Here is a 23,945-nt window from a genome sequence, read left to right as displayed (position 1 = left end):
GTGGACACAGAAAAGTCTGGATACAGGCTTTGAAACGTCACAGACATTTAGTGGTAGACGCGTGTGAACCCTGAAAGAGCCCTTCAAAGGCTACTGGAGATATCAGAACACACACTCACACTCACACTCACACTCTCACACACTCACTCACTCACTCACACACACTCACTCACACTCTCACACACTCACTCACTCTCACACAATCATACTCACTCTCACACACTCATACTCACTCTCACACACTCATACTCAATCACTCCCACTCATACTCACACACTCACACTCTCACACTCACTCACTCACTCACTAATACTCACTCACTCATACTCACTCACTCATACTCACATACACTCACGATCACTCACTCACACACACACACACTCACTCACTCACACTCTCACATTCACTCACTCATACTCACTCACTCATACTCACTCACTCTCACTCACTCACACTTTCACATTCACTCACTCACACTCACTCACTCACACTCTCACATTCACTCACTCACACTCACTCACTCACTCATACTCACTCATACTCACTCACTCATACTCACACACACTAACTCACACTCACTCTCACACTCACTCATACTCACACTCACTCACACACTCATACTCACTCACACACTCATACACTCACTCACACTCACTCACTCATACTCACTCACTCTCACTCACACACTCATACTCACACATACTCACACTCACTCACACCCACCCACTCACTCACACTCACTCACTCATACTCACACTCACTCACACACTCATACTCACTCACTCACACTCACTCATATTCACACTCACTCACACTCACTCACACTCATACTCACACTCACTCACACACACTCACTCACACTCACTCACTCATACTCACACTCACTCACTCACTCACACTCACTCACACACTCATACTCACTCACTCACACTCACTCACTCACACTCACTCACTCATACTCACACACACTCACTCACACACTCATACTCACTCACTCACACTCACTCATATTCACACTCACTCACACTCACTCACTCATACTCACTCACTCACACTCACTTACTCACACACTCATACTCACTCACTCACACACTCATACTCACTCACTCACACTCACTCATATTCACACTCACTCACTCATACTCACACTCACACACTCACTCACTCATACTCACACTCACACACTCATACTCACTCACTCACACTCACTCATATTCACACTCACACACTCATACTCACACTCACACACACTCACTCACTCACTCACTCATACTCACTCACTCACTCACTCACACTCACTCACTCATACTCACACACACTCACTCACACACTCATACTCACTCACTCACACTCACTCATATTCACACTCCCACTCACTCACTCATACTCACACTCACTCACTCATACTCACACTCACACTCTCACTCACTCACACACTCATACTCACACACTCACTCACACTCACTCACTCATACTAACACACTCACTCACTCACACTAACTCACTCATACTCACACACACTCACTCACTTACACACTCATACTCACTCACTCACTCACACTCACTCATATTCACACTCACTCACACTCACTCACTCACACTCACTCATACTCACTCACACACACTCACTCATACTCACACTCACTCACTCACACACTCATACTCACTCACTCACACTCACTCACACTCGCTCACTCATACTCACACTCACACTCTCACTCACTCATACTCACACTCACTCACACACTCATTCTCACACACTCACTCACACACACACACACACACACACACACTCACTCACTCACTCACTCACACACTCATTCTCACACACACACTCACTCACTCACTCACTCACTCACACACTCATTCTCACACACTCACTCACTCACACTCACTCACTCACTCACTCACTCACTCACTCACTCACACACACACACACCTATATGTATGTGTGTCTCCGACACAGATAAATCTCTTGATAGCCCCGCCTCCTGAAGGGGAAGTCATTCATCGGTGCCCCACGAGGCTCCAGCCTCTAACACGTAGAAAAACAAAACTACAGAAAACTTTCAAATGGAAAACAGTGACGTCTGGAGCTGCTGCTGCTGAAGAGGACAGTCTGACTGGACGGCCTCGTCCACTCCAGCTGCTCCAAACTGTCCATGCTCATGATTCATGAACTCTACAAAGTCTGGATCTAAACCGAAGCGCCAGCTTTGTTGCCGATGTGTTCTTCCACTTCAGAAAGCAGGTCACTGCCCGACTCGCCGGCGGTTTGTGTTAAACTGATGAGTAACAATAAAATTGTCTTAGCATGATAAAGAATAAAAAAGACTGCAGTGACATCATGGACACCAGCTGACATCAGTTACATTCATGGATTTTACCAATAACGGGTCAAACGGAGACGTGAGGGGACAAACACGCTCACACTGTGTGTGTGTGAGTATATGTGTATGTGTGTATGTATATGTGTATGTATGTATGTGTGTGCACGTACGTGTATACGTGTATATGTGTGTGTACATGTATGTGTATGTATGTGCGTGTTAATGTGTATGTGTGTGTACGTGTGTGTATGTGTGTACATGTGTGTGTATGTGTACGTGTGTGTATATGTGTATGTGTGTGTGTGTATGTATGTATGTGTGTGCACGTACGTGTATACGTGTATATGTGTGTGTACATATATGTTTATGTATGCGCATGTGTATGTGTGTGTACGTGTGTGTCTGTGTGTATACGTGTGTATGTGTGCATGTATATGTGTATGTGTGTATGTATATGTGTGTATGTATGTGTGTGTACGTGCGTGTATGTACGCATGTGTGTGTACATGCGTGTATATGTGTATGTGTGTGTGTATATGTGTATGTGTGTACATGTGTGTGTATATGTGTATGTGTGTACATGTGTGCGTGTGTACGTGTGTGTCTGTGTGTATATGTGTATGTATATGTGTATGTATGTATGTGTGTGCTGTGTGTGTGTATATGTGTGTACATGTATGTGTATGTATGTGCATGTGTATGTGTGTGTCTGTGTGTATACGTGTGTATGTGTGCATGTATATGTGTATGTGTGTATTTATGTGTATGTATGTTTGTGTGTGTGTACGTGCGTGTATATGTGTATATATATGTGTGTGTACGTGCGTGTATGTGTGTACGTGCGTGTATGTGTGTACATGCGTGTATATGTGTATGTGTGTATGTATATGTGTACGTGTGTATGTATATGTGTACGTGTGTGTATGTGTGTGTATATGTATATGTGTGTGTGCGTGTATATGTGTATGTGTGTACGTGTGTGTGTATATGTGTGTGTGTACATGTGTGTGCATATGTGTACATGTGTGTATGTGTGTGTACATGTGTGCGTGTGTATGTGTGTGTACGTGTGTGTGTATATGTGTATGTGTGTGTACATGTGTGTATATGTGTGTACATGTGTGTATATGTGTACGTGTGTGTGTCATTTTTCATTTATTCCTCTCTTAAAAGCGGGACAGTGCACATTAATGTACATTTGCATGTAAATATGCCAGATTGTAGCCAAAGGCTACTTTCCATCCGTTGTCCCACTGGCAGGTTGTTCTTGCGTATCGACAGACAAGGTTGTTGTTATGTCTACGTTACGAACATTCAGAAAAGTAGGAAACCACAGTTCTTACAAAACAAAGGCAGACCCACAGAACCACCCAACCAAATTCAGTCATGGACAAAAAACAAAACAACAAACAGACAGTGCTGACTTCAGTGTACTGAATTGACACATAACTGCTGCACCAGGCCCAGTTGGAAGTGCATAGAGGGATTGACTGGAAAGTGCCAGGTGCTTGGTGTATTGCAGCTGGAATGACTGCACAGTCCCCAGCAAGGTGTACAAGATGCACAGGGCATAGGAAGAACAATCGGAGTAATTGCACAGAACCCAGTATGAGGCAATGAAGTGCAGAGTGCATAATAGATTACAGTTTAGTTAAACATGTTCTCAGATTTGGCGTCCTCTTAACCACTGTTTGAGTTGTTTCTTGAATTCGCTAAAACTTGAGTACCCCCTTATGAATGTTGGGATGTCTTTCTTGAATGCTAATGTGTTTTGAGCAAAAGATGATCGGCTAAAATGGAGTTCACAGTCCCCTCTCTCCGTGGCTCCAGTCGCTCGTGTGGTAGGGCCAGATCTCTGTTGAATGAACTCATTCAGTGGTTGAGGCGCCAGGCCATGGAGAACTTTGAAGATAAGACAAGATGACTTACATTGTTTTAAGTTATCGAAATTTCAGAAATCACATTTGTCAAGAATGCTACAGTGGTGGTATGAACAGGGCTTTTTATCCAGGACTTTCAGGGCTTTTTTGAGTCAGGATTCTATGGGTTTAAGAGTCGAGTCACAAGTGTAAGATCAGCTGGTGATACAGTAATTAATAAGCGAAAACATCAAGGAGTGTAAATACGTTATGGCTGCTCTGTCAGTCAGGGAAGATCTGATCTGTTTGAAGTTGTTAAGGTTGCAGTTAACAATTTTTACAACATTTTTAATATGGCTCTTCAATGACAGAGTTGGGTCCGAGATGACACCAAGATATTTAAATTCACTAACATTCTGGAGCTCCTCACCCCTCAAATAAACTTTAGAAGGAGACCTGTGTGATTTGCTAAATGTCATGCAGACCGTTTTTTAGCGTCAAGTAGAGGCACGAGTTCGTCAGCCTGGATTTTAGCTCATGCAGCTGTTAATTTTAGAGCTGCGTCTTGAGGGGTTTTAGCAGGCGTAAATATTCCCGTATCATCATTGATTCTTACACAGTTCTTTCTGTGTAATAAATAAGATTTAAACCTGGTAGTGACACTGTCAGAAAAATTAAAGCCTGAGAGTCTAGAGAGAAGGACCTCATGATTAACGGTGTCGAAGGCCTTTTTGAAATCGATGAAAACTGCACCAACACAAGAGTTCCTGTCCCGGCAATGCTTGACCTTTTCAACAAAAGCACAGACGGCTGTCTCAGTCGAGTGGCGTTCACGAAACCCAAACTGCGTGGGGTGAAGTGGTGGGCCGTGCATGTCGAGATGCCCTTCGATGGAACTGGCAATCCACCTTTCAGTGACCTCAGAGACACTGGGAGGATGCTTGTAGGTCCGTAGTTGGCAGGGTCAGTTTTGTCTCCAGATTTCAAGACAGGGTTATCGTTGACACTCTCCACATCGATGGGACAGTCGATGTGTGTGTGTATGTGTGTGTGTGTATGTGTGTATGTTTGTGTGTAAATGTGTATGTATGTGTGTATGTGTGTGTGTATGTGTATATGTGTGTGTGTGTGTGTGGCGGGGGGGTTTACAGCTTTATGCTTAAATATCACGAGTAACAAAGGCCTTCGTAGAAATAAAGTGGAGTGAAGGTATGAATACAATCAAATATACAAGTACAGTACCTCAGTAACTGGGCTTCTTTACTGTAAACTGCTGCACAGAAGACAAGGAAGATGAAGGAGTGGAGAGACGACAGCAGAACTGGGATGAAGGATGAAGAAAAAGAAAAGCCACCGTTGGGATGCTTAAATTCAGGTTCGAGACCCAAGCTGGCAGCAGGTTCATGGAGCGCCGCTCAGAGGAGACGGGAGCTGCAGCTTTGCTGACAGCACCAACGCATCCTTGCATGTCTGATTAAAGCATTTGTGAGCCTCTGCACGTGGCTGGCGCTCTCCCCTTGTTCATCTCCCTCAGGTGAGGAGCTACTGAGCGATGAAGTGCTTGTCTTGCCCATCAGGTCATGACGATGTGTGACAGCACAGGAGGTTTGTCCTGGCATGAACGATTCTTAGCCTTTCATTGAACACGATGGAGCATTTCCACCTCGCTTTGAAGAAAGAAGCCCTGATATCATCTGATGGTGGCTCAGGCTGGCTCCTCAGGCTGCAGACTATCAGTGATGGAGCAGACGCACTGACCTCCAGGCGTCAGACAGATGTGTGTGCAGGTTTACTCGGATTTAACGCAGGACCGACCAGCAGAAGCAGCCAGATGCAACTCGATTCATTAAATTAATCTGCCTCCAGCAGCTCTGCTGCCAAACTCTCCACGTAGGTGGTCTGGCACAGTGACTTCCAAAGGTCTTCAGGCCGCTTGACTTAAATGTCCAGAGGCTGCGTAAGAGTCTGTCAGGGCTCAGAATATTGACTTGGGGGTAAAGGCTGTGGAAAGAAGAGCAGACATGGCGTCGGAGGCGGGGCCTCAGTCATGATACGTGTGACAGGGATGTTCAGTCAAAACCCAGAACCAGGAGGATCCCAGAACCAAGAGGATCCCAGAACCCACTGTACCACAAATATTCATTTTACATGCAATGTAAAGGAATAATCATGCTTTTGGCCTCAGCTGCTGTCTCAGGTGTGTCACTAGTGCAGCAGGCCCAGGTGATTTTCCCACCTCCTTTTATAGACTCCACCCCCTTGCTGGCATCACTTCCTGTTGTCTGCCTCTGCAGACCAGCTCTAGGGGCGTGCAGAACAGTGGGCTTATCCCTGTTAACCAGAACCGTTACTGGACTCAAGCCTGGTGGTTCAGGACCAGCTTCAGTCTATTTGGGCGCCTTTCCGCTTCACCAGGTTAGTTGATGAGATGATATTCAAGAGGTTAGTACGATTCGTTGAGAATTGCACCTGAGAAGATTCTTGCAACCTGCTAAACTTTTGTCTGAAGAATTATTGCAATTGTTTTCATAGCACCAGGCTTCCAACGAAAAAATGCACTTTGGCTTGGAGTCTTGGGGCAGTTGGAGCTTCCTGCTGACACTTGGACAGTGATGAGCAAGATGTGGGAGTGTGTGCTGAGATCCTTAGGGTTCTGTTGCATAACGGAAGACACGTAGGATGGCATTCTGGCAAAAAAGTGACAATGACGAGTGGAAAGGGTGGCCAAATAGGCATTTTTGTTTTGTGTTGTTTTAGCAGCGCAAGAACTTGAAACAAACGTTCCCGGATTCTGTGTATTTGTGACGGGTTTCAGATCAGTCCAAAACTTAATGGGTTTTCCCTCGACCTGGTAGTTTTTTGTGTAGCGCCGCAAAGAAACAAACAAAGAAACAAACAGACAGACCAACGGACGGACAGACAGGGAGATCAGCTTTGTCCCAGTTGAGAACCAACACTCACTCCAGGCAGAGAAACCTGCAGGTATCAAACAGATGAGTGCTATCGGTGCGTGTGATGTTGCCGCAGCCACAACCTTCACAAGTCATCACATGATGCAATAAGTTTCGAACCCTTTCCATCGGGGTTACAGACTCTGGGGCTCACAGGCTAATAGTTCGGCGCTCTCAGTCAAGCGGCACCATCCACACCTGGACTGTGACTGTGGCCCGGCCGTCCTGAGCAGCAGCATCACGCCGTCTCCTCTGCTCCGGTCATCCAGCAGTGCCACGACACCACTGATGAGCATCTTTTTCTGTCTCCACTGTCGTCGTTTTACGGTCACACGAACGCGGCGACAGCAGTCGTCTGTCGACAGTCATGAGAAGATGTTTGGTGGTGCTGGCTAGCGTGTGATTGGGCCTGGATGTGGACACTGGAGATGTGTACTAATACCAGCAGTAAGGGGACACGATCACAGGGTCACAAAAACACGTGTGGCTGGTGTGAAGAGCCTAAAGCTACTCAGAGGGTTTCATTTGCACCAAGGGCAGCGCAGGTCCACAGCCAACATGAGGAGAGAGGCAACGAGACGTTGGCACCGTACTTTTGTTATGTAGGCAACGTGAGGAGAGGAGAGGTGCTGCGAGTGTTTACTCTCAAGGTTTTCTACTCGTGCAAGCAGAGACCCAAAACCCAGCAAATAACTTGAACGTCTGGTTCCCTCGTTTCAAAGTTTGTGGGATTTTTGAACGTTTTCTGCTGAAAGCTCTTTAAAGTGTTTGACTGTGTGTGGCCAACACTAGCTTAGAATATTTGTACATTGGGTTCTAATGCAAGAATACTTCAGTAAATGCCCCACTTTTGAATTTCAAAGCTTAAGTGAGTCTCAAAAGCAGCAGTTGCTAGCAGGCGTTGAACACCATCACGTCAGAAACAGAAGCTGCTGATGTCGAAGTCATGGCTGTGGTCATAGCGTCACGCCAGCTCTGCACGTCACGCCTCAGAAATCAAGTGGTGTTCATTTATTCAAGACGACCTCGCTGAGCCAAATGTCTTAATCTCATCAACATTTGTCCACCTCAGTTTATTTCCTGCAATAACCTTAAATCCAGTGTAAGAATTCCACTGACTTTTCCCCGAGACACCTGTGGACACGTTGATTCAGGGCTGGCTTCCAGATGCACGCCATCCTTGCAGCACATTTAGTAAGAAGCGTGACGTGTCCTTGCCGGACTGTGTCTGTGTGGGGATGCTGAGTGTCCTCTGGTCCTCAGATCTGCTGCTGCTGTGGACCGGCCCCCTGCTCCCTCTGCTGTGCCTTCTGTCCTCCGGTCAAGTCCTCCACCAGCACGCGGGTCATGTACACGCTCTTCCACATCCTGAGCTGCGCCGTCTCCTGCCTCATGCTGTCACAGACCGTCTCCGAGCTCGTCAGGGAAAACGTGAGTAGAGGTGCACGTGGGGTCACTCGTCTACCGTCATCAGACACAAGAAAGTTGCAACTGAAGGACTTAATTTGAGTCAAAGACGATCAAGATCTCAGCACAAAGACGCATCCATGATAAAGCGTCCAAAAGAACATTTAGCACCAAAAAGTTCTCTTTAAGTTGTTTTTTAAATGTGTTTTATTTCCAAGTGGCCATGTTTTTGATGGCAGTGCCTCACCTCGTTCAGTCTAATTACTGTTCGACTGCTCACTTCATTCTTGTACTTTCACGGCGATAAAGGATTATTCCGAAAACTCACTCACAGTCTTGGGCTCGCTAAGCTGTTTTTCCCTCCTGCGTCTTGGTGACTCAGCGATCCAGAGCCAGACTCGTATCACCAGTCATCAGGCTGGACAGCCGAGAAGTACTTTATCAGCACTGCACTTAAGTTGAGACTTCGTGGAGTCTTTGGAAACTTTCACTATTCTACATTTCCATTCTGACTCCACTGCATTTCTATGTATGTTTTTACTGCTAACATCAGCAAATCATACAAAAAAGGTCTGTTGACAAAGAGTCCAGCTCAGCATCCAGATGCTGTCTCTGTCCCGCCGTATGATCAAAAATCCAGGAGAACTCATCAACTTGTCACCGCCAGGTCGCCCTCCACAGCTGCTGCCACTGGAGGAGAAGTTTGTTTGGGTTTTGCTCAAATCAGAGTGTTTCTGGTTTACAGATCATACGTCCGGGTAAAGAAGACGTGGAGTACACCAAACGATGACATAAGTTGGCAAACACTCCTCCTGCACGGTGGCGTCACAAAGAAGTGATGCAGGAGGGGAAAACACCTTTGTGAGATTAAGGGCCACATGTCAATCATGGCGTCAGCTGGTGCTCGTTTAAGGACAAGGCTCATTGCCGGTTTCAGGATGGCACAAATATGTTCTCTCACCAAGAGACCTCATCATTTAACCGCCTGATGAACCTGTGACTGGCCGTGGGACCGAGGCCGGTCTGGTGCCTCCATGTTGAGGGTCCATGTTGGCTCCATGGACCCAGAAGAGGCTGATCTCTGGTCAGTGGAGTCATGAGAGATGAGATGTTAGAGACTCATCACCCAGACCAGCAGAGGAGCAGCACTGCTGCCTGAGACCCTGGAGACATGGACCCCCACCTCCTCCAGACCTGCTCCACCTCCTCTAGACCTGCTCCACCTCCTCCAGACCTGCTCCACCTCCTCCAGACCTGCTCCACCTCCACCAGACCTGCTCCACCTCCTCCAGACCTGCGCCACCTCCTCCAGACCTGCGCTACCTCCTCCAGACCTGCTCCACCTCCTCCAGACCTGCTCCACCTCCTCCAGACCTGCGCTACCTCCTCCAGACCTGCTCCATCTCCTCCAGACCTGCTCCACCTCCCCCCGACCTGCTCCACCTCCCCCCAGACCTGCTCCACCTCCTCCAGACCTGCTCCACCTCCCCTTGACTGCTCCACCTCCTCCAGACCTGCTCCACCTCCTCCAGACCTGCTCCACCTCCCCCCAGACCTGCTCCACCTCCTCCAGACCTGCTCCACCTCCACCAGACCTGCCTCACCTCCAGCATCTTCAGCGGGTTCTGCTGCTCCTGTACATGAACACAAGACCTGTGTGCTCCTTCACCTGGTGCATGAGGAGGTCGTTTCTCCAGAAGAGAAGTGCTGGCTTCTCCCCAGGTGAACTGTGTGCACCACTGAAACAGCAACACTCAAGTCCTGGTGCGACCTGGGCTTTAAAGAGAATGACACCAGGCTCTCTGATTGGTGTGATTGATGTCACACCTGAAACACACTTGTGAATAATCAGGTGTGTGATGATGGCCTCTTTGCACTGTAACACCCTCATCGTACTCACGGATCTCTGATTGGGCGCTGAGACTTCTGTTTGTGAATCCATGAAAGGTAAAATGCTCACGTCGCCTCAAACCTGGTTTATTCTGACATGTAGAACTCAGCTCCCAGGTTCTGAGGCCCCCCTCATCAAAATGGATGAAAGGTAACGCTGCAGATGCAGTGTCAGATGGAGGCTGGTCAGTACTGAACCAAGCAGACCCACTCCTCACCGGGAAGACAACAGGCTAAATAATGCTGTGTGTGTGTGTGTGTGTGTGTGTGTGTGTGTGTGTGTGTGTGTGTGAATTTTCAGGTGCCTTTCTTCAATGTGGTGTGTGATCAGGCGCATGGCGGCGGTCACTGTGAGATGCTGGTGGGCTACTCAGCTGTCTACAGAGTCTGCTTTGGCACTTCCTGCTTCTACCTGATGATGGCGATCTTCCTCATTGATGTGAAGTCCAGCCAGGACTTCAGAGCACTCATACACAACGGGTCAGACTGCCTCATTGAGTGTGTGTGGTGTAGATTTGCACCCAGAAGTTTATACGGCGTTACAGTCACGACTCACAAACAGAACCAATGACATCACATCAACACAAGCTGAGCATCTGATAACAGAAAGGGCGGCGCGTCGCTGGCAGACTCGCGGGCCTGGAGAAGCCTGCTGGAGTTGATTAAAAACAATCACGTTTCTCAGAGCCGATCAGGTCTCAAAGACCTTCATGACCTGAATGCAGATCCCTTGAATGGGAATATTTTGTGTGGACGTCCAGAAACGCCCTGGAGGTTCGTCCTTTCTGTCTCCGCCAGGTGAAAGGGTTTTCTCCCTCTGCTCATCTGACCTGGCCGCCGCTCTATTTTGAGCTCTTTGTTGTCACTCTTTCCACTGCGGGAGGGTTGATTAGAGTGGTGACGTGTCTGGGATTAGGCTCTGGCAGCCTGGACTGCTGCTGGCTATAAACCTGCTCTGTGTAGTCGCCTCATGCATGCTGCAGGGTCTTTAGAGGAGCTCGCGGAGCTGGTAGTGGACGGGAGGGGGTCAGGGAGTGACCCAGTGCCCTGCAGAAACCTCACACCGTCTCATCAAGACCAGTCACACACACACACACATACACAGAACGGAACACACACTGGCCTTCTTAGATGAATCAATGATTGGCCGGCGTGTCGCCAGACATGAGATAAGACTTTCCTTTATTAGTCCGACGGCGGGGACTTCCTCTTTATGGGTCGCTCAACTGACCTGACGTGAGTTTTACTGTTGGAAGCAGATCGTTGAGGAAACCCTAGGAACATGAATGATATTGAACCCATGAACTTAACGAATTACAGTCAACAAGATTTGATCCCAAATACCCTGAACAAACTCGTGACCTGGACTTTTATTTTGGACCAACATTTTCCAACAGTTTGTGAGTCGTGGTTGTTTCTGAGAGGGCGTGGCAGCAGGAGACATCCGACAGAACGCCAGGGTGGTGGTGTTGAAATCTTCATGCTGTTGCTGTTCTTCAATTCACTTGTGCATCTGTTCTTTTAATTTTATATATATATATATTATACGTAATTTGTATGAATAAACTGGAGCAAACCAAATAACAACTGAGGCCTGCTAATTGCACTCACTGAGCAGAGCAGCAGCCCAGCAGAGTTCAACACCTATAAATGAAGCAGACCTCAGAACAGTCACCGATCGTTGCTATGCTCAGGAATCTGGATATTCAAGCTTTTCTGCTCACTGTTGTCTGCGTTGTCTCACAGTTTCTGGTTCCTGAAATTCATCACCTTGCTGGGGATGTGCACCGCTGCCTTCTTCATCCCCACAGAGTCGTTCCTGCACGGTGAGACACACTCCATCAGTGACGGCCAGCAACCCCTAGAGAATAAGGAGGGAGTCTGTCATTGCACCTCTCTTAAAGTGCCACTAGAGGGCAGCAGAGAAAAGCTACTGAAGTTGTCCACAGTGAATTCTTGGGTCATAAGACTCTGTCTGCCTGGGAGCCAAACGAATGTGATGCTGGCCTTCATCTTCTCCAACAGCCCTCAAATAAAGCTTTTCTCTCCCCATCAGCTTGGCATTATGTGGGTGTGGTGGGAGGATTTGCCTTCATCCTCATCCAGCTGATCCTCATCACAGCGTTTGCACACACCTGGAACAAGAACTGGTGAGTGGCGGTCCAATGAGTTAAGATAGCAACTACCTACATGTAGCTTCATATCCACAGTTTATAAGACACAGTGTTAGCCAGAGTGTGTGTGTGTGTGTGTGTGTGTGTGTGTTTGCTTGCACCACACCTTGTACTTGCAGTACTGTAGCATCTATTGTCTGATCACTCCCTGGAGTTAGATTATTAGCCATATTCATGGGCAGATATCATCCATGACAAAGTCCTCTTCACTGATTAAATATTAGTTCTGTCAGGTTCATTCATGTCAAGAAACCCACAGATGATAATGAGCTTGATTTGTTTATTCTGGTACAATTGGCAGTACGGCTCTGCTCAGAGAAGTCCCTGATATTTTTCATGAGTGCCATGAAACAGGGGACCAGCAGCGTGAGGGAAGGTTCTCCCAGTTTAAAACTGGAAGAGCAAACATACCCCCGTGAACAGAGCAGCAACATGACATGGAACGAACTATGCTATGTATACACCACAAGGTGGAGCTGGGGAGGTGGAGGGTAGCAAGTTGCTAGCAGGAGCAACTGTACAGCAAATAGCAGCAGATGACAGTGGGCAGAGCAGCATAGCAAGAAGCTAGCAGAGCAGGAGTTGAGGCCGGGTGACATTTAAATTGAGAGGGGCCAATCAGAAGCGAGGGATTTGATCAGCTGATTGATCAGTTTGATTGATAGACGGGAAGCCAATAGCACTTGACTACCACGGCCTGACAGAACTAACGCTGACGCTCGATCAAAACACAGAGCGGACGTGGACATGGACAGACGTTACAATTTGTGTCACATGACTTCAATGTGTTTCCTGTCTTTGACCTGCTTTACTGTGGCAAGATGTGCTGTAACCTCATGAAAGGCCGACACTGTAATGTAGTGAATGTTCTGAGTGACGGCGTCACACAGGCACTCGAGAGCTGTCACATTTTCTGCTCTGGAAACAGGAAATGTTTGGAATTAATACCTTGACGTAGAGATCTACAGTTCCTTCAAGAACGTGAAGTTCCTCATGAGAGAGGGAAAAAAGGGCGAAAAAACAGGAATTGGAGTCAGTATTTCATTGGTTTATGACACAGCTAGCCTCTATTTTTTTATTATAAGTTAAAAAATGTATGATATCCTAAAACAACGCAAAACAAATTAAAACATCACCTCCCTAAAAAGAATCCAGTTGAATAAAACAAGTGTCAGGAGGAGCGACAGACGCATCAGCGGGCCTTCGCTCAAGGAAGAAAAAACTGAAATAAACACGAAGAAGGCAAAAAAATGTAAATGATAAAGGCCGATGCCTGCCGCCAGAGGCCGCGCCAACGTTTCTGGTGGTTAAAAGGTTTGTCATCATGTACTTGTTCAAAGTTTAGGGAAATCCTGTTCATGCAACCTGGGTCAGATTCAGGGAAAGACTTGGACCTTCTGGAGGTGTCAGGGTTTTTGTGATTGTGACTTCTGAATTCAAATGGCTTGACTGTGTCAGGCTGACCGGAGCAGCGGAGAACAAGCGTTGGTACCTGGCCGTGATGTGCGCCACCCTCCTCTTCTACACCATCGCCACCATGGCCTTCACCTTCATGTACAAGTACTACACACATCCCATCGCCTGCCACTTCAACAAGGCTCTGCTGTGGATCAACCTGGGGCTCTGTGGCCTCATGTCCTTCATCGCCATCACGCCGTGCGTCAAACAGAGTGAGTTGAGAAACACTTGCCTGTCTGTCATCAGGCGTCTGTGGTGAAATAACACTTAGTCCAGCGACACAGGCTCTTCTGCTGAAACATGATGACATGATGATGATTACACGTCCTGAAGCCTAAACATCTGCTTCTACCTCCGCCGGCTGGAGAGGCTGCAGGCCCACTGTGTCAGCACAGCCTCGGCTTGTAGGACGCAGGCATCCAGCTGCTGGTGGAGGGAGGGAAGTGCAGCGGCAGCGACTGTGCATGTTACCACTGATACCGGTCCACCATGTTACCACTGGTACTGGTCCGCCATGTTACCACTGGTACCGGTCCGCCATGTTACCACTGATACCGGTCCGCCATGTTACCACTGATACCGGTCCGCCATGTTACCTCTGATACCGGCCAGCCATGTTACCAGTGATGCCGGTGCGCCATGTTACCACTGGTACCGGTCCGCCATGTTACCTCTGGTACTGGTCCGCCATGTTACCTCTGATACCGGCCAGCCATGTTACCAGTGATGCCGGTGCGCCATGTTACCACTGGTACCGGTCCGCCATGTTACCTCTGGTACTGGTCCGCCATGTTACCTCTGATACCGGCCAGCCATGTTACCAGTGATGCCGGTGCGCCATGTTACCACTGGTACCGGTCCGCCATGTTACCTCTGGTACTGGTCCGCCATGTTACCTCTGATACCGGCCAGCCATGTTACCAGTGATGCCGGTGCGCCATGTTACCACTGGTACCGGTCCGCCATGTTACCTCTGGTACTGGTCCGCCATGTTACCTCTTAGACCGGTACACCATGTTACCAGTATTACCTGTCCGCCATGCTGCCTCTGGTACCGGTCCGCCATGTTATTACTGGTACCGGTCCGCCATGTTACCAGTGATACCGGTCCGCCAAGTTATTACCACTGGTACCGGTCCGCCATGTTACCTCTGGTACCGGTCCGCCATGTTACCTCTGAGACTGGTCCGCCATGTTACCACTAGTACTGCTGCGCCATGTTACCTCTGGTACCGGTCCGCCGTGTTACCTCTGAGACCGGTCCGCCATGTTACCACTAGTACTGGTGCGACATGTTACCTCTGGTACCGGTCGACCATGTTACCACTGGTACCGATCGGCCATGTTACCTCTGGTACCGGTCCGCCATGTTACCTCTGAGACCGGTCCGCCATGTTACCTCTGAGACCGGTCCGCCATGTTACCACTAGTACTGGTGCGCCATGTTACCTCTGGTACCGGTCCGCCATGTTACCACTAGTACTGGTGCGCCATGTTACCTCTGGTACCGGTCGGCCATGTGACCAGTGATTTTCTGACTTGAGTCCCTGTGTCTCTACAGAGCAGCCTCGCTCGGGCCTCCTTCAGGCCTCCATCATCAGCTGCTACGTCATGTACCTCACCTTCTCGGCGCTGTCCAGCCGCCCGCCAGAGAAAGGTAAGAACCCGAAGCAGGAGTTGGCTGACAGCTCCCTGACATTTCCACACACGTGTTTGGATTGGTTTCCGTGTTTTTTCTCAGTACTCAAACACAAATACAAAATCGAAGTACTGACACTGTCGTCATCGCGTTTAATGTAAATTTACAGTAAATCTGATCTGGTCCTTTAATATTACAGCTGGATAATCATGGTTGAACCTCGCCATGCCAGCCCTCAGAGAACACACACACACACACTATAATTTACCTTTTAGTTTCATCTCATGACTCACCTGGTGGTTCGCGGTGAGACAAAGAACCTCCACATTAGTGAGAGGCCCTCTCTTACCCAGAGTTTACATCTCAATGGCACACATGCAGAAATACACACACACACACAGATGATGCAGGGTGAGATGTGCTCTGACATGCTGCGTGCTGGGCCGGTGGCCTGTGGTGAGACCAGACTGACAGATATTTGTTTCACATTCCTGGCTGGTCCATTGACAACATAATGAGAGGAACCCATCCTGGCAGCATCATGGCGCCGATAGGAGAGCAGGTCATGGTTGGTCTGTGCCAGTCAAGAACCAGCACAGGTCAGCTAACACGCTAGCTGGTGCAGTGAAACACCACAAAAACATGTTCCATGCTCCAAATGAAGGGTTCAGGGTTTTTGTGACTCTTTCCTGCAGGGTTAGGGGTGAGGGGACCAGAGTCTGAGACTGAGGCGTCAGCTGCTTCAACGGCAGGTTTAGTTTCTCTCCAGCCAGGTGGAGCATCAGCAGTAACCCCTGGTCAGGTGTCATGGACGCCGCTGATATCAGTCGGGTGGTTGTTGATCAAGTCAAAGACCCACATTCAGAGAGTCCTCACAGTGTTTGACAGAAGCAGTTGTTCACCCAAACTGATGAATGAAGCTGTGAAACCGTGCAGCGGAGGAATGACAACCATCACTGTGTCATCCAGTAGCATCGTGAAGCCGTGCCGGCCAGTGTGGCGTCCTCTCCTCCATCATGTAGTCTCTTTGACAAGAACTGGAATGCTCCGCTTTACCATCTTTAGCTCAGCATTTATAGTATTAGTTTGTTTTTTCTCATCTCTACTGGGTTTGAATTTATGAGCAAGCAAGCAAATGGCCAGGTCCCACACGCTCCGTGCTGCACCGCACCACCGGTCACGGTCAGTGGAACCAGTGGAATAAACCAGCGCTTGACAACAGTGAGAGGGGGTTTCTGGGACTTTTGCTGATTTTCATTCTCATATGTCCGTTGCTAGTATGCTTAGAGGTGTGTGTGTGTGTGTGTGTGTGTGTGTGTGTGTGTGTGTGTGTGTGAGATTCCTGGGGCAGTGTAGGACATTGTAGCAACTTGTCGGGAAAATATGCACTCATAGCTGGTTATAAAAACACACCCTTTCAGCAACACAAAACACACACACACACACACACACACACAACTTCATATTTAATTTTCATCAACTGTTACAGAGTGAGTTTCTTTCCTCAACTGCTCTGTGTGTGTGTGTGTGTGTGAGAGAGAGAGAGAGTAACAAACGTCATCAGTCCTCATGATTTAAGTAACTACATGTGAGAGTGAAGACAAAGGTTCCAGTTCTGTTTCAAGTCCTTGTCAGGAAACGAGTGGTTCTAGTTCATTTATGGGAAATTACTGTAAGTCAGTGTCATGTCAAAAGTCATCAGAGGTACATGACTGTGTGTGTGTGTGTGGGGGGGTGTGTTTGTGTGTGTGTGTGTGTGTGTGTGTGAGAGAGAGAGAGAGAGCTCTGTTCTTGTTACACTCTTCTTAGGTCTTTGTTTGCAGAGTCTGTCCCCAGAGGGCGTATTCTTCTCTATGACCTCACCATGACACACAGGCACGCACGCACGCACGCACGCACGCCAACCCTATCCTTACCTTTACCTGTGGACCTGATGTAAAGATAAACGATCTGCATGGTGAGGACCTGCTCTTGCTCCTGAATGGAGGATTGTCCCACAAAAAAATGGAGCCACACATGCACAGTAAACCCTGTGTTTCTGAGAACAGCACGTAGTCAGGAGTACGACATGTTGACCTGCGTGTGTGTGTGTGTGTGTGTGTGTGTGTGTGCTGACTGTTTCTATGTCACTTGTAGTGCTTATTTCTGTTGGTTATTGACCATAACAGAAACTTAAAAGCAAAGTTGTAGATTATTTAAAAGTCCGTAGCTGGTTAGCTGACTTGGTAAGAGAGGATGAGGAGGATTACACACACACACACACAGCAGTTGAGGAAAGAAATGCAGAGTTTTTCTTCTGATTTCACCTCATAAAATAACCAAACAGAGCCTCGGTATGAAACAGCTATGAAGGGACAGGAAGTGGGGAACAGCTCACCTGTCTCACCTGCCTCTTCCTCTCTGTGTCAGTTGTGTATCAGGGCATGAACATGACCGTCTGTTACCCCAGCGTGGGTCAAGATGGCATCCAGAATGAGGGTAATGCTGTGGCCATCATTGGAGCGGCCATCATGTACTGCTGCGTTCTCTTTGCTTGGTAAGAACACCAAATGATGAACTCCAACACAAAACCGCCATGACACCGCACCAAAAACTACACAAAATCACCTCAAGCATACATTGGATCGCAGAAATCTGTCCATGGAAGTGGGTTTTCTCATCTGTGAGAGGAGGAATTGTGTGGAGGTAAATGTGTCTGAACATGTTTTCTTTCAGTAATGAAGCGTCCTACTTGGCAGAGGTGTTCGGGCCGTTTTGGATGATAAAAGTTTACCGCTATGAGTTCCAGAAAGCCACCTGCTGTTTCTGCTGCCCCGAGGAGGAGGAAGGTTTGTATTGCAGTAATCATCGGGTTTTACTTCAAAGAACGTAGTCACTAAATTTTAGAAAGATGAAAGCAAAAACAGCAGCACTCTGGGAAATGTGTTATTTTGCAGAACGGCAGAAGTGGGAGCAGTGCCAGCGGTCCAGAGACAGCGCCCTCTGGTTGCTGCTGGGGCTGGACTCCATCGGTCATGTCAATCAAACAGGCAGCAGAAACCAAATTTTCATTATATCAGGCACAAAATATGAATCCTTCCAAGTGTTGAAGCATCTGCTTGTAGAGAGGAAAGGAGCACATTTCTCTTGAACTCAGACTTTAAAACCTTGTGTGTGTGTGTGTGTGTGTGTATGTGTGTGTGTGTGTGTGTGTGTGTGTGTGTGTGTGTGTGTGTGTGTGTTTTGCTGCGTCACTTCTTTGTGAGTCTGGAATGTAGACAGAGCCGGCTATGCATATTAGCTCGAAGCTAATGGAGCCGATGGAAGCTAACAACAGCTAAACTACAAACTAAAAGGTGTCCTGTTGGATGCTTCAGTCCCCCTGGAGGGAGGAAGGCTGTGGCCCTCCTGGTCTGAAGGGGAATGAACTGACTGTACCTAGGCCCACCAGGTTTCCTCACTCCAGATGATCCGTTAGCACCTGTCGTTCTACAGCAAACTGAATCACCAGCTTCTTAGTGGGCAGGGCTTGCCAACCACAGCATCAGCAGGTCTCTGATTGGCTGAGATAAAGGGTGTCTTTCCTTTCACCCTTCACACAGGGACTGGTCTCTGTGCCTGTCTGATTAGGTCTCAGTGCAGCTTTGATACCATTGACCACCATATCCTTCTACAGAGACTGGAACCTGTCACTGGTATGAAAGGAACCACACTAAACTGGTTCAGGTCATATTTACTAGGTCATCTCAGTTGGTACTAGTTAATGATGGTTCCTCTGAGACCACTACAGTCAGTTCTGGTGTTCCACAAGGGTCTGTGCTTGGACCAGTCCTCTTCACCCTGGACCTGCTTCCTCTAGGTCACATGATCAGGAAACACTCCATTAATGTTCACTGCTATGCAGACGACACTCAGCTGAACTCATCAATGATCCACATGGAACAAACCAGCTGACTGAACTGGAGGCCTGTCTGAAGGACAGGAAACATGGAGGACCATCATTTCCTTTATTAAACTCTGATCAACTGAAGTTCTTGTGCTGGGCCCAAACACCTGAGGACCACCTGATGTGATGAGACAGGTACCCTGGATGGCACCACCCTGGCCCCCAGCACCACCGTAGGAACCTAGGAGTTCTCTTAGACCAGGACCCTTTAACTCCCTCATTCAACAAACCTCCAGGACGCCTTCTTCCATCTACGTAACATCGCTAAGATCAGACACATCCTGGCTCAAGAAGATGCAGAAAAACTAGTCCCTGCTTTTGTCACTACCAGGCTGGATTACTGCACCTCCCTCCTACCAGGCTGGACTAATAAGTCCCTAAAGACTCTCCAGCTGGTCCAGAACGCTGCTGCCGCGTGTTGACTAGAACTGGTAGCAGAGACCAGGTCTCTCCTGGACTGCTTCTCTGCATGGCTCCCTGTCAGATTCAGAACAGAATTTAAAATTCTTCTTCTACCATCAAAGTCCTCAACAGTCAGGCTCCTTCATCCCTGACAGAGCTCCTAGTCCCCTATGATCCAGCTAGAACCCTTCACTCCCAGGATGCAGGGTTCCTGCTGGTTCCTAGAGTTCTAACAGTAGAATGGAGCCAGAGCCTTCAGCTATCAGGCTCCCCTCCTGTGGAACCGTCTCCCAGTTTCAGTCCAGGAGCCAGACGCCCTCTCTAGGTTTAAGAGCAGACTTAAGACCTCCTTGTTGATCAGGCTTATAGTCAGGACTGCTTAGGCTGGCCCTTAGATCTGCTGCTATAGGCTCAGACTGCTGGGATCTCCCATGATGCACTAGGCTTCTCTCTCCTCCCCCTGTCCTCATACTTATTACTAACTCATCTACTTCTCCGGAGCCTTCGGGCTCCCCTCATCCCAGATCCTGGTGCTGCTGGAGGAGGCTCCAGACCTGAAGAGGCTCCAGCTGCCACCCGTAGCTCCACCTGCTCACGTCCCCGTCTGTCCATCAGTCTCTGATTTGGAGAATTGTTGGGTGTAAATTCATTGAAGGAGCATGGTTCTAGACCTGCTCTACCTGTAAAGAGTCATGAGATAACTTTTGTTGGGATTTGGCGCTATACAAATAAAATGGACTTGACATTCCAGTGCGAACTGAATCAGTAGGTTTGATGGATTTGTTTCATTTGTTCAGGTGTTTATTGTCAAACCTTTAACAATCATAAGAACAGAACCGAATAGAAGAGGGCGGTGCTCCTCTGCTCTTTGCCTGCCAGCAGCTCTCCTCTAGTCCTCGAATGCTGTGGTTTGAGTTTTGGGAAGCTACGGGACAGTGGTTGTTCTCTGTCTGTGCCTCTAGACTTTTCTAATTTCTCTCTTTCAGCTGAGGAGGAGTTTGTGATTGATGACGTTAATAAAGGCTGCCAGAAGGTTATTCACAACGAGACCATGAGAGTGGCTTACAGCTACTTCTTCTTCCATTTTGTCTTCTTCTTGGCTTCGCTTTACGTCATGATGACCCTCACCAACTGGTTCAGGTTGGCTGCTTTCACTTTGTGGTTGTTGATATCGTTGTGATTCCTGATCCTCTGGAGCTCAGATTTCAAGTGTGCCGTCCTCCTCCAGCTATGAGTCGGCTGTGCTGGAGACCACCTTCACCCACGGCAGCTGGTCCACCTTCTGGGTTAAGATGTCATCGTGCTGGGCCTGTGTGATCCTCTACCTCTGGCTGCTGCTGGGCCCGCTGTGCAGCTGCCAGACCGAATCCCGACCACGCCGCTCTCGCATCAAACGCCGCTCAGCATCCTCCCGTCATGTCACTGTCAGCGTCTGACAGCGTCTCCGTAAGGAGCCAAGCAGAAGGGAGGATGAGAGGTCAGATCACTCCAGTCACCTCTCAGCGGTGCCCTTTTTCAGGAAGTGAGGTTCCAGGGGTCGAGTGTCTGACACTCACATTGTTGTGAGAAGGACTTATTGCACTGGCCTGTGTGACATGTGGAGTGCTGGCTAATGTCCTGACGTCACAAGCTCCACATCACCGAGGTAACGAAGACTCGACTGTGGTTTTGACACAGAAAGGATTGCCAAAGGGGTCAAAGGGGTGGACTCTCACTCTGTAGCATGAGGAAAATACAGTAAGTATGTGGGGACATTTTTGAATTGTTAATATTTTAGTATTATTCTAATTCTTTTCTGTATTCAGATTATTCGTAATCTAAAGTAGGTGGATATGAGACATTTGTTGTAGACTGTATGAATGACTTGGATGCTACCTGTTGGTTTGTGGACTGCCGGTTTTTAAGCCTCAGGTCTTGGAATTATAGCCATCACTGTCTTGGGTTCTAAGAGTCAGAAGTCATCGTTTTTGGACGAGCAGTGACTGAGAAACCAGGTGGGACGATGTACAGACAACTGGACGGCACGTGGCTCCGGGCCTTCTCCCGAGGTAGCCACGAGTGCTTGCTTGGTAAAGGTTTGGTTACACATCTTGGGAAAAAAATGCCATGTCAGACAGGTGCAGGAACCCTGAAAGACTGCTCTAGTTCAGTGGAAAAAGGTGTCAAACAAATACACAAGGTTTTTGTTAAAGACCCTCTTCAGGCGTGTTTCCCATTCTAAAAATTCAGTTTACGTGGGCCAATCAGGTTGAGGTTTGGTTGTCAGAGAGCTTCTGCTCGTGGGCACCGCTAACTTAGCAAGCCTCAGCTACAGCCAACAGATCATTGGCTTTATGGTGATAAAACCAACACAGATTTAAGGTCTAAACAGCTGCATCCTTTGCCAAAAGATGCTTCAAGTGTACATAAACAGTAGGAGCTCAGCAGCAGTACCCCCCTCTTTCTTTATACTCCCCCTTACCCATTCTTGAGGGCAATAAACCCAAATCCTCCAGCGTCCAAACTTGTACAAATGAAATAAATACAAATCAATTAATCCTTGACCAAACTCCTGCCAGCGTGGTGAGAACTGGCTTGTTGGTGTGAGTGAACGCGGCTGCATATTAACAACTGAAGACATTTTCTTGAGGAAATGATAACATTGACTAAACCTGAAGCATAAATCACAGTAAATGGAAAATTTCTAAGATAAGATCCATAAAAACAAGTCGTGGCTCTTAAATTGTTCCAAAAGATGTGAATGCTGTGTCAACATCCTGACTGACAGGTCGCCATTGTAGCCACTTGTCTATCGTAAGGTGTCCTACGGGAGCCCCCCTCAAGCAAACCCTGTCTACTTGTCTCTAAATGGGTGATTTCAAAAAATGTCTTGAGAACAACGACCTTTTTACAGAGACATTTACAGGGTCTGCATGCATCAGTTCAGTGTCGTCAGCCAGGACCAGGAGCTGTGAGATGTTTGTCTGGCCTGGGTGATGCCCCCCTCTGTCATACAGGCCAGGATTCTTGCTGTTATGATGTTAGCCAGACAGACACAAGAAACAGTCCCTCAGATATTCAGGCCCCATCATCTTTCAAGAAATAAAATGGATGGTTGTCACAGTCAGGCTTTTACCAGCGACACTGTAACAGCTGGAGGAACCTCAGGATCCTCACCTGCGTTCCAGATCAACCCTCTCTGATGACCTGTATCTCATACACAGAGTGGAGGGAGAAGCTCTCAAAGAAAGGCAAGGCAGGTTTCTTTGTAGCCTGTTTTCCCCACCAGTTTGTCTCCAGGCTTCATGGCATCATAACAACATCCTCTGCCCTCAGAGCCTCACATCGACTGAGGAGAAACTCCATAGAAAACCTTGAACAGGGAAAAATGGGAGAAACCTCAGGGTGAGGAGGGGAGGAGGATCCCTCACCAGGAGGGACAGACGGACAGGAGATGTTGGTACAGAGAAGAAAACAGTTTATAACACAGAATGGAGGAAACATGGAAATGTTAATAACAGCTGAAGAAGGAAGCTTCTGGAAGGGGAGGCAGGGAGAGCAAGCCAGCTTGATGGGGGACTGGATGGTAGACTGGTTCATGGAAGGGGAGGCAGGGAGAGCAAGCCAGCTTGATGGGGGACTGGATGGTAGACTGGTTCATGGGAGGGGAGGCAGGGAGAGCAAGCCAGCTTGATGGGGGACTGGATGGTAGACTGGTTCATGGGAGGGGAGGCAGGGAGAGCAAGCCAGCTTGATGGGGGACTGGATGGTAGACTGGTTCATGGGAGGGGAGGCAGGGAGAGCAAGCCAGCTTGATGGGGGACTGGATGGCAGACTGGTTCATGGAAGGGGAGGCAGGGAGAGCGAGCCAGCTTGATGGGGGACTGGATGGTAGACTGGTTCATGGGAGGGGAGGCAGGGAGAGCAAGCC

The 23,945-nt window shown here is 48.2% G+C and overlaps 1 protein-coding gene across 4 annotated transcripts in view; it reads left to right on the top strand.

Annotated features, from left to right (window-relative positions):
• serinc4 (serine incorporator 4) overlaps positions 1 to 23,643 on the top strand; it is a 32,957-nt gene extending 9,314 nt beyond the window's left edge. For 2 of the 4 annotated variants that reach the window (XM_086224620.1, XM_086224611.1), the window contains exons 2-11: positions 8,404 to 8,571; positions 10,739 to 10,917; positions 12,184 to 12,263; positions 12,494 to 12,587; positions 14,070 to 14,281; positions 15,631 to 15,726; positions 18,118 to 18,244; positions 18,424 to 18,536; positions 21,022 to 21,175; positions 21,264 to 23,643. In XM_086224620.1, the coding sequence (XP_086080746.1) occupies positions 8,404 to 8,571; positions 10,739 to 10,917; positions 12,184 to 12,263; positions 12,494 to 12,587; positions 14,070 to 14,281; positions 15,631 to 15,726; positions 18,118 to 18,244; positions 18,424 to 18,536; positions 21,022 to 21,175; positions 21,264 to 21,471 (1,431 nt within the window). In that variant the 3' untranslated portion in view covers positions 21,472 to 23,643. Of the gene's footprint in view, positions 1 to 8,403; positions 8,572 to 10,738; positions 10,918 to 12,183; positions 12,264 to 12,493; positions 12,588 to 14,069; positions 14,282 to 15,630; positions 15,727 to 18,117; positions 18,245 to 18,423; positions 18,537 to 18,644; positions 21,176 to 21,263 lie in introns of those variants that run through there. The other 2 variants (XR_015119285.1, XM_086224632.1) reach the window with 2 other exon arrangements.
• The last annotated feature ends 302 nt before the right edge of the window (positions 23,644 to 23,945 follow it).

Source organism: Aulostomus chinensis, chromosome 2 (assembly GCF_037954235.1).
Source record: "Aulostomus chinensis isolate RoL2024-O1b breed Wild chromosome 2, RoL_Achi_v1.0, whole genome shotgun sequence".
NCBI lineage: Eukaryota > Metazoa > Chordata > Actinopteri > Syngnathiformes > Aulostomidae > Aulostomus > Aulostomus chinensis.
This window is presented reverse-complemented; position numbering and strand designations above follow the sequence as displayed.